Below are 11,138 nucleotides of genomic sequence, written 5' to 3'. Positions count from 1 at the left end.
GTTTCTTTTAATCAAACATCCGGTTTGCAAAGGAGGAGTCTGATAAATTTACAGGATTATCTGGTGAATAAACTTTCTCAAATGTCTGTGCATGACTTTAAGCTAAACTGGCCAGGTATAGGATTTCTTGTCTCCAGAGTTATGGCATGATAGTTTCCTCCAGGTTCAACGATACCCTGAGGGAACAATGATAACTCTACAAACAAGTGGGATTAGCATGTGGATTACCTGAAAAATCTTAGTGCCTGTTATGTCCAGTGCCTGTTATATTGTTTTAGGGGGACTTGGTAAAGGGAGGAGCCACGTAGGAACTTGTTGGGCTTAGCCTTAATCATCTACCAATGATTTACTTATCCTTGTATTATTTAGCTGGAAGACTGGCTGGTGATTTATCAGAAAGTATACAGGAAAAACTTGTCCACATTTGTAAGACCTCAGATACTGGCTGACTGCAAGTTTCTGGCTTCAAGGTAAGCTCTGCTTTGTTGGCTTTGTATTTTCTGAAAGAGTTACATGAAATGTAAAAAATAGACCTCCCAAGAGTTGAGATCACTGTTCTCTTGGGGTTAGCTCTCATTAGGGTTAACATTTAGGGACAGGCAGGCACAGTTCAGCTCATTCAGAGCCTGGGCTGGAATCCTAACTAGCTGCAAACTGTACAGTCTTGGCAATTGTTTAATTTTGTAACCTTCAATTTGCCTCCTTGGTTAATTTTCTTACTTATATTAGTCTTTCAGTGAATTATCCTGGAATTTCTAGGTGTGAGATAATATTTTTAGACACTGGATGATACTTTTACTCCTTCCAATATTCATATTTCTAGTAGAAATTTCTTTTTTATTTCATTGCATTGATTAGGATTATCAGAATGATGTTGGATAGTAACAGTGATAATAAATATCTGTATCATATTCTTGATCTTGACCAATGTTTCAGATACTTCATATTAAGTATGACGATTATTATGTTTTGGTAGACATCATTTATCAGCTTATGAAAGTTGCTTTTGGTGTTTTTGTTTGTTGGTTGTCCTCTTCTTTTTGGAACAGAGTCTTGCTATGTAGCACAGGCTGGGCTATAGTTCATAGCAATTCTCTTGTCTCCACTGCTTGAGTGCTGGGATTACAGATGTGTTGCTATCATGTCTTGCAAGGAAGTTTTTTTGTATTTTAAAAAAACATCATGAATGGATGTCACATTTTTCACATTCTTTTCATCTACTGAACCAAAATGATAATATAGCTTTTCTTGTATATTGTCCTAAGATGATTCATTCCTTAATAGTTTTTGTAACAATGAATTAATTATTTTCCTATGTTGAAATGTTCTTGAATCCAGGACAACTCTAACTGGTTATGTTAAATTTTCTTTTTTAATATTACTGGGCTTGATCACGTTTCATTTCAGATTTCTTTCTTCTCAGTTCATAAGTAATATTCTTACATCACTTTTTTTGTGTGTGCTGTTTCTATCAAGCTCTGCGAACAAGGTGAACTCTAATGAACTGTGTTGATTAAGGAGAACTCCGGAGACCGCAGTAGCCATGCTGAAGGAGCTCCAGCTGTCCCTGTCGGTCGGCCTGCTGCTGGCCTGTGGCTTCCTCTACCAGGTCACCCTGAGGTCCAGCTGCCTCTTCTCATGCCTGCCTTCCTCCAAGTCCCAGCAGGGGCCAGATGCCCTTCTGAGCCAGGGACACAGCATTGTGTTTCTAGAGACTTCAGAGAGGCGGGAGCCACCCCCACTGGTGTCTTGTGCTGTAGAGTCTGCTGCCAAGACTTATCCTGAGCAGCCTGTGATCTTCTTCATGAAGGGGCTCAACGACTCCACGCAGGTGCCCCCAAACTCCAGTAACCCAGGCTTCTCCCTCCTCTCAGCCATAGACAACGTTTTCCTCTTCCCTTTGGATCTGAATAGGCTGTTTGAAGACACACCCTTGTTTTCATGGTACACTCGCGTAAGTGTTTGGGAAATTTAGACAGCAGGGTTGGGAGAAACCAACACAGGACCCACAGGAAGTGAGTCTAGCTGACTCGCTGTATAGATAGGAAAATGGGGGCGAAGGACTCAGGGCAGAGATGGCGCTAAACCCCAGGCTCTCTGACTCTTTACCTCTTGAACCTTTATTTAGATGAACAGGTGAGGCTTACATCAGATTTATGTTTGGGCTGGTGATTTGCTTCTAGCTTTCAGGATCCAGCTTAATTTGGAGGCTATTTTTAATAGAACAAAATTTTAAATATATTTTCTAGGTGGGTGGGGTAGCTATTTTTCATTATAGTTTTAAACCCATGTATGCTAAACTGTTTTTGTACTGAGGCAGAAACCAGGTGCCATTTAACATGAAAATGATGTAAGTAGAAAATTCATGAAGGATCAGTGGACTGGTACTGTATGAAATTGGTGTGTATTAAGATATGACTGAGAAACTTTCAGAGTTCTTAGGAACTTTATAATCTTCATCTTAGCAGCATAGTATATAAGAAAATTATATTTCATTTTAATATTTCTCACACTATCAAGGAATGCTTAAAGAAATTATAGTACAATTAATGAACCTTTTACAGTGTTAGGGAACCTTTTACAGTGTATCATTATAGTTACTTTGACTTTGTAATTACCATCAATATCTTTCAGTTAAAAAAAGATCTGAAAAGACAATATACAATTACAGTAGATATTTGAACATGATTTGGTTAGAAGTGAAGTTAGTGATAAAAATATCTTAATTTCATAAATAAACTTATTTTTCAAATTAAAAAATAATTTAAAAAGTAACATGAATACTATTTCTTTGCTGCACAGAGTCCTATCTAAATCCTAATCACAGGCTAAATCAAATGCCAGAAAATTTCTTTTTCTGTAAAGGGCCAGCTAATAAATATTTTAGGCTTTATGGGCCAAGCAGCAAACCGTAAAGCTATCATATAGGATCTTGTGTTAATTTCTGATGGCTGCCGTAACAAAGTGGTGGCTTCAGACAACAATTTAATCTGTCAGTTCTGGGGACAGGCGTCCCACATTCTTTCCTCTGCATCTTATCAGCTTCTGGTAACCATGGATGCTCCCGGACTTGTAGTCCATCCTTCCTGTCTCTGTTTCCATCTCCTATTTCCCTTCTTTCTTTCTGTGTGTGTAAAACCTCCCCCTACCTCTCTTTTAAAGTACATATATGATTTAGGACTTAGGATGATCCAGGATAATCTACTCATCTCGAGGTTCTTAACTTTTTTTTCAGTGACCAGGAATCGAATTCATGACTTCATGTTTGCCAAGCAGGCACTGTGTCACTGAGTTATACCCTGGGCCCCTCAAGGTTCTTGAACACACCAGCAAAGATTCCTTCCCCATGTGTGGTAACATTGCCTCATCTAAGAATTGGGACCGAATATCATTGGGTGGTCATTCTTTTGCCTACTCTAGAATTCATATTAAAAGAGAGAAAACTCCCACCATGTCATTAACCTGGGCTCGGGGTAGGTTGTCCTGGAGGGGTGGGTATGTCTGCATCCAGTTCCTGTCAATCAGAGATATTTTCTGCACTAAACCATAGGCCTGAAGCTAGGGGTCCAGTGGGCCAGGCAGGTAGAGGTAGGATTTGAGGCAACCTCTAGGGTTAATCTTACTCTTGGTCCCAGTGACTTCTAGATCCCAAAGTGCCCATCCGTGCATCTGATGAGCCTGGAAATGTCAAACTGGGACTTGTTAGGAGACGGTGGGGCAGTTTCAATGGGTTGAATTTCCATTTGCTAAGTCTTGGCAGTTGCCAACAGCAGGGTTCTTGGCAAGGAGGTGGCCCTGTCCAGGCAGTGGCAGGCCAGGGAGGCAGGCACTGGGAGTAGAGAGAACTCTATTAGGTCAGCTAGGTCCCCGGAGATAACTTGCTCCCCAGCTGGACCAGTATTTCCCATACCAGGATTGGACTAACACTATCTAAATTGTGTTTTTTCCTTGGAAAAAGAAATCCCTAATAATATTATTTGGGGGAGATGCTACACATGAAATCCTTTCTCACAGACAATTCATGCTTCTTTATGGCTCTAAATGAAATAAACTTTAATTTAATTTAACTCATTACTTTCTAAGCTTATTTGAGTAAGAAACCCTTTTCCAGTGTGACCCAGAAATAACTTACTGAAGTTAATGTTCCCTGGGACACAGTTTGGGTTGCTCCAAGCTGCAATTAAATTTTATAGGTTGTGTTTTAGGAGCGAGGTGGAACTTGAGATGCAGAGCCCGAGATGCAGAGCCCTGAGTGTGTCTTCCAGCCTGATCTGCATGGTACTACACTAAGTTGTGTATCCTCAGCATTCACGCCATGATACCTTTGGGGTGCTGGGTAGGCTACCACTGAGTATCTGGGGCCATCTGTTAGGGAAGACCCAAAGTGGCACCCTCTGCTAGTGACCACTGAGTTTGCCACACTGATCTGGACAGTTATAGCCCTTGAAGATGCACAGGGACAGGGTTGGGCAACCATTCTCTTAGCAGCCAGTACCCCAAACTCCTTTATCATCTTCACTCCCACTGGAGCTCTTATGTTTTACACTGACATTTAATCCAGTGCCCCTCTGCATCTGTGTGGTTTTTGTAGTCTAACACACATCTTGTTCATCCTCTCTGTTCTGGAGACCAGAAGTCCCACATTAGTTTCGCTAGGCCAATACCAAGCCACATTCCCCACATTCCCTGCAGACACTGGAGGAAAGACTCATTGTTTGCCTTCCCTGGAATGTCCTCAGTTCTCATTTTTCACCTGAAAATAAGCAAAGTCATATAACCCATCTTTGAGGGTTTATGTAAATTACAAAGAGCTTGGAACCAAGTTATTATTGTTTGTGAGGTCTTCAACAATTAGAAACAGTATGGCTTTTAACAACTTGTGAAGATTTCTGAAGAGGTTTTTTTTTTTTTTTTTTTGGTCTTTTTCATTTTTATCGGTACCAGGGATCGAACTCATGACTGCCTGCTTGCAAGGCAGGCGCTTATGCCGCTGAGCTAAATCCCCAGCCCCTTCTGAAGAGTTTTAGTTGACCTACTCTCGTTTGACTTTATAGTGGAATTTTAAAAGTGTTAGTTTTTGTCAAAAGCCAAGGATGAGTGTTTACTCTTTTAATCCACATGTAAATTAAAAAGTATTTTATTTTTTGTACTTGCAATCTTAGCATTCCCTATGAAAACATTGCTATTTATACTGGTTTATTTTTATTCTTTAAAAGTCATTTTGTTTTGCTCTTTTTTATTTTTTGAGACAGGGTCTTACTTTGTAGTTCAGGCTGGCCTTAAGCTCACTTTGTAGCCCAAGCTGGCAGTGAACTCATGAAATCCTCCTGTCTCAGCCTCCTGAGTTCTGGGATTACTGTGGGGCTCACATTTTAACATTTTCAGTCATTTATGACGCCTTTTTCTCTCAACCCACATTAAGTCCTTCAGCAAAGCCTGACCTGCTTCATTTTCAATTTGTACTCAGAATCTGATTGCTTCCCTCATCTGGTTATTATTCTGATCCGAGGCATCACCATCTCCTGCTGGATTATTCCACAGCCTCCTTACTTACTTCTTTGCCTCTGTCCTTGTCATCTCCCCCTCCTGCCCCAGTTCTTTCCCCCAAAACAGCTGAGAACTCATGAAAATTAGCTCTTCTAAATCTTTGGAATGGTTTGAAAGCCTTTATCTCTGTGCTCTTTTTCATCCCTACACTTCTCTGTTGTCATCATCTGCTTCTCTCTCTTCTCTATTGTGTGTCTACCACATAGCAGTGTGATTCTGCCTCAGGGCCCTTGTACTTGCTGTTACTTCTACCTAGACCAGATATGGCAGTGATTCACCCACCCACTTTGTTCAAGTTTCTGCTGAATGAATATAGTGTTGTACTCCATTATACTCCTTTCCAAACCTCCTTGAAAGCTTTTTTAAAAATCATAGTCTTTATCAACATAGTATAAATTTGTTTATTGTCTGTTTGCTCCCTACAGGAATTTTTGCATGTTTGTTTACTGCCATATTCATAGCTTTAACAGAGCTTGGCATATAATAAGGAGGCCCTCAATGAGTATTATTGAAATAATTAATGAACAAATAAGGGCATACATGCATGCATGGATTTAAGATTTTCTTTCACTAATTTTTCGACTAGCATACATACTGATTTTCCTCCTGATTTCCTGATTTATTTTTTCTTTTAATGTTTAGCATTTTCTGAGGACTTTTTGTAGTTCTTCCTTCAGTTTCTTGTTTGTAGTTAACGTTCTTCACCACAGTGAAGAATGACTCATCATACAATATCTGCTGGATTTCTCCTTTATCATTCCACTGGTTTAAATAAAAAAATTAATGAAATCTTTGAAAGGTGCTAAAACCTTTCCATTGATACTAATCACCAAAACTTTTTACCTAAGATAAATTTGAGAGTGTGGAGAAGAGGTTAGTTGGGAAAATTTGTGAAACTGGGCTTGTGGTCAAATAGGTTTTGGGGAAGCTGGGTTGCTTCACCCCTCCTCAGCTGCTCTGGACCTGGCCTCTGGGGTCACTCCTCTCTCTCCTCTCTGTCTGGGGCTGATTTGTACCTGCTCCCTCAGATCAACAGCAATGCAGAGAGATACTGGCTCCATGTCAGCTCCGATGCATCCCGCCTGGCCATCATCTGGAAATATGGTGGCATCTACATGGACACTGATGTCATCTCCATCAGACCCATCCCCGATGAAAACTTTTTAGCTGCACAGTCTTCTAAGGTCTCTAGTAATGGGGTATTTGGGTTCTCACCCCATCACCCCTTCTTGTGGGCATGCATGGAAAATTTTGTGGAACACTACAACTCAGGCATTTGGGGTAACCAAGGCCCCCGTTTGATAACGAGGATGTTAAAGCTATGGTGCAAACTCAGAGACTTCAAAGAGGTTAGTGACCTCAAGTGTCAGAACATGTCCTTCCTGCACCCTCACAGATTTTATCCCATTTCCTATTCACAATGGAAGAGCTACTATGAAGTCTGGGACCCAGAACCAAGCTTCAATAACTCTTACGCTCTGCATCTGTGGAACCACATGAACCAGGGGAAGAGGACTGTGGTTAAAGGAAGTAACACCCTGGCAGAAAATCTCTTCCGCAAGTACTGTCCTACAACTTACAGGTACCTGGTTCAAGGCCCACAAAGGTCAGTGACCAGGGCCACATAACAACAGAGCCAACCCTGGGTTACTGCTGTTAGTGAAACTAGATGCCTCCTAGCTGCCATATTGTCACTGATCTCCACGATCTCCAGGGGTTTGGTGCTTACCCACATGTCAGGATTAGCTGTCCTTGTCTGAAACAGAATCAGCCCAAATAACAGTGGCTATGAAGCATAGAAATGTATTTCTCTCTTATAACAAAGAAGTCTGAAGGCAAGTAATTTAGGGCAGGTACAGTTACAGTGGTCACACAGGACCCAGGTTTGTTTCTGCTTGTTATTCTTAGTGTCCATAGCCCAGGGCCCATGTATATGTTGGACTTTTGTCCCATCATACTGCATTTCAGGCAGTAGGATGAAGGGAGAAAGAAAAGTATACCATTTTTATTTTATAAAGACTGCTTACAAGAATCAAGTGAGTGCAAGTACCACTTTGCCTGGTATCTCGTGGCCAGAATATAGCTGCAAGAGAGGCTGGGTATTGGAACTTTTGCTGCATATTCTAGTCAATACTATAAGAGTGTGTCTAGAACTTGTTTTAACATTGACTGGGAAAGAGAGAGACTTGATTTCTAGGCTTGATTTTGACATTTACATTAGTCTATTTTCTGTTGCTATGAAGAAATATGTGAAAGTGGGTAATTTATAAAGAAATGAGGTTAATTTTGCTCAGTTTTGGAGACTGGAAGTCCACGTTTGGTGGCTCCATCTGTCTGGCCTCTGGTGAGGGCTTCTTGGATGACGGCATCACAATAGCAAGTTGCTGAGACAGGAAGCCAGAGTGGCTCAGGGCCAGGCTTCCTCCTTCCCTAACAATCCATTCTTGTGGGAACTATGAAGGACCCTGTGAGAACTGTACTAGTCCTTTCCAGGATGGACCCCAATAACCTGAACAGCTCCCACTAGGCCTCACTTAACTATTTCACAACCTCTCCACATTGCCACCGTGGAGCCCAAGCCTCCAGCGTATGCAGCATCCAGAGAAACAGTAAGCCATATCGGAACCACAGCAACATTCATTAATGTATCAGTCAATAAATATTCATCCCTTTCTGTGTGCCAAGCACTACTTTAGGGGCAAAGATGCAGTTAGATCAAGCAAGCTTCTTGCCTTAGCCTCAGGAGTGCTGGGATTACAGGTGTGCTCTACCAGGCCTGGCCTTCTGCTTCTAGACTCATAAAAATTTGTCTCCTTTATTTTGAAACATAATGCTGTACACTATATATATTTAAATTAAAAAGTGAAAAGTAAAGTATTTGCCTCCTCTTTCAAAAGATACAAATACTCATCAGCAAAGATTTTTTTGGTACCGGGGATTGAACTCATGACTTTGCACTTGCCAGGCAGGCACTTACACCATTGAGCTAAATCTCCAGCCCTCATCAACTAAGATTTCCTAGAATTTTCCTTTTGGTAATTTAATGAATGGGAAAAATTTTTAGATTTTTCTCTGAATATAAAAATATGATGACTTATTAAAGTATACTTGGCCAGTTTCTTTTAGTCTAATACTTCTCATTTTAAGAATCACTGTTTCCATTGTTATTAATAATTACTCACAAGTTGTATCTCCTGCTTCAGGCTTATGCATTGCTCTGGAATTTCTGACACCCCAGTCAGGTTCTGGAGCCTCCCCAACACCCCATGACCAAGCTCTGGTGTCCCTGGAAGGTGGGCTGGTTTTCAGCTCTTCACAGGTGAGGATTACTAGGGTCAGCCTGCTCAGGACAGCAGGGTCACAGACACTGACCACATCATTGTCATATCTAGAGGAAACCCCACAAGTAGTCCTTGCTGGTAACATCCCTGACTGCTAGGGTTTTGAAGAGCCTGATTAGAAATATTCACAATGTTTCAAAATATATGCGAGTGTCGTGTGATGAGACCTAGTAGGTCAACGCATGTGTCATGTTTCCTGTGTGGGACTGGGATTATACTAATTTACTGTGACAATAATGACAACTAGATGTTTATCAGGACCTTTGCCTGCCAGTAAAGTAAGTTTTTGATTAATGAAAGGTGAGAAATAAATTAGTAAACTACTATGTAATAACTGCGGTTTATATGGTAGAAAACAGTAATTCAAAACATGGGAATGATGTTGGGGAGAATTAGTCAACGTAGTCTTCATGCTAAATTTGGTGAAGTTGAGTTTCACACCTTTAATTGGCAGTACATGTTTTCTTATTCTGTAAAATATCTTTTGTCCATTTTTCTGTTGTTTTCTGTTTTTTATTGATTTGTAACCACTCTTCATGTTAAGAATATAAATAACATTTTTATGTTGCTATTTTTTGTTTGTCCTTTGTTTATTAATTTCACTTATTAGGTTTTCACCATGTGTTTTAAAAATTTATGTAATCTAATGTAGCATTTTTAGTTTATGTCCTTTGGGTTTTATTCCACACTTGCATATTATGCTACTACCCTGGTTATAATATAACTTCTAAACTAAGTGGCAAGGTTAATGTGCTTTCCTGAATGATATTGGACTAAGAATCCTTAACTTGGAGTCTGTGAATAGATTTTGGCAGCCTGTGAATTTATATCTTTATTCTTCCTATTAATTACAAGGCATTTCCTTCAGTTATGAAAGTAGACCACAAACCACAGTTGTACTAGTAGTACATATGACTATGTCACTGTTAATGGCCTGAGATGTATTCTAAGACTATGTCAATGTTAATGGCCTGAGATATTTGTCACTGGTATTTTCATATCACATAGCGGATATCTTGAAATATTGCTTCTGCCCTCACCACTTTTAGAGCAGATGCTAGATCTGGTCATTTAATGAATTCATAAACAAAAATATTGTTATGTTACAAAGTAGTTTTTGAATATTTTCGTAGCTTTATTTCCAATATGTCCATCAAAAGGGAGTTGCCAAAAAGGCTAGACAAGGTGCTGGCCTAATTTATTTCAGGTGCTGCTCCATCACTGCCAGCCAGTGAGTGTCTGGATTTCAGCAGCCAGCCATGCCTTAGGCTGGATTCTTCTCTTGGCATTTGAGTTTATTCTGGCCCTGTATAGGAGACCTGTCTCCTAAGAAAGGCGGTCTCTTCTGCAAGCACACAGACTTCCTCCAAAGCGACCTTCTCCACCGACGGGCTCTGGTGTGGTCTCTGCCGCAGGAAGAGATCCCCGCTTTGCTTCAGCCAACTCTGGACATGGAAATGCTCAGCCCATTTGTTGTCAGATCCTCAGATTTTTAAAGAGAAACCAGTAAGCCACATTTTTACACACAATTGCCCTCTGACTATACGCCTGCCTATCTATACATCAGCACTGTGAAGACTCAGCCACACATCTTGGACCTAAAATCACCTCAGATACCCTGGATTTCCCTTCCAGAAAGTAGAATTGCAACTGGCTTCTGAGGTGTGGTATCAGCAGTTGTAAGCAGGTAACGCTGCTTGCAGTAGAGTCCCCAAGTGTGTCCCACTAGTTCCTGACACTTCTTAAGCTATAGGAAGGGAAATGGGATCCGAGTGGGGTCCAACAGTAGGTGCCTGGCACTGGGCTGAGGAAGAGATTAGGGGCTAGAGGAAAAAGGGAAAACTACAGATGTGGAAAACTCATTCTCCTGTTCTCTTATTTATTTGTTTGCTTCTTTATTGACATTTGCCTTTTTGTGACAGGTCTCACTATGTAGCCCTGGCTGGCCTTGAACTTGCAGTGATCTGCTTGCCTCAGTCTCCCAAGTGCTGGGATTACAAAGGTGCACCACCACACCTGGCAGGCTGTCCTCTCATTTAACAGTTGCACAGCTGTTCAAAGTGGCAGGGATGTCTCCTGGTCTAGGCAAGCAGGGTCAGTCTCCTTTGGCCCATTACTAGGTCATGAACTACCTATGGTCTTCAGTGGTGCTATCAAATCATGTGTGTGCCATGGTGTAAGAGGGTGCTAGGGACCCAGTGCTAAGGGATCTTGTCCCCAATAAGGTCTTGATACCCTTAGAACTAAAAC

At 41.0% G+C, this 11,138-nt stretch overlaps 1 protein-coding gene across 1 annotated transcript; it reads left to right on the top strand.

The window, feature by feature from the left end:
- The first annotated feature begins 349 nt into the window (after positions 1–349).
- Positions 350–9,459, top strand: A4gnt (alpha-1,4-N-acetylglucosaminyltransferase). The gene is made up of 3 exons (XM_003476508.3): positions 350–470; positions 1,477–1,954; positions 6,576–9,459. Exons 2-3 carry the CDS (start codon positions 1,544–1,546, stop codon positions 7,173–7,175), a joined length of 1,011 nt encoding a protein of 336 aa, XP_003476556.1. The 5' UTR covers positions 350–470; positions 1,477–1,543; the 3' UTR covers positions 7,176–9,459.
- The last annotated feature ends 1,679 nt before the right edge of the window (positions 9,460–11,138 follow it).

Source organism: Cavia porcellus, unplaced genomic scaffold (assembly GCF_034190915.1).
Source record: "Cavia porcellus strain 051 isolate PalLab524CR breed Dunkin Hartley unplaced genomic scaffold, mCavPor4.1 scaffold_5, whole genome shotgun sequence".
NCBI classification, from domain to species: Eukaryota; Metazoa; Chordata; class Mammalia; order Rodentia; family Caviidae; genus Cavia; species Cavia porcellus.
Note: the sequence above shows the minus strand (reverse complement) of the source record. Positions and strands in the feature narration are given on the sequence as shown.

Coding starts and splice junctions, on each gene's coding strand:
- A4gnt (XM_003476508.3), top strand. CDS start 1,544: ATGCTGAAGGAGCTCCAGCTGTCCCTGTCGGTCGGCCTGCTGCTGGCC. Junction 1,955..6,575: donor TGTTTTCATGGTACACTCGC/GTAAGTGTTTGG, acceptor CTGCTCCCTCAG/ATCAACAGCAATGCAGAGAG.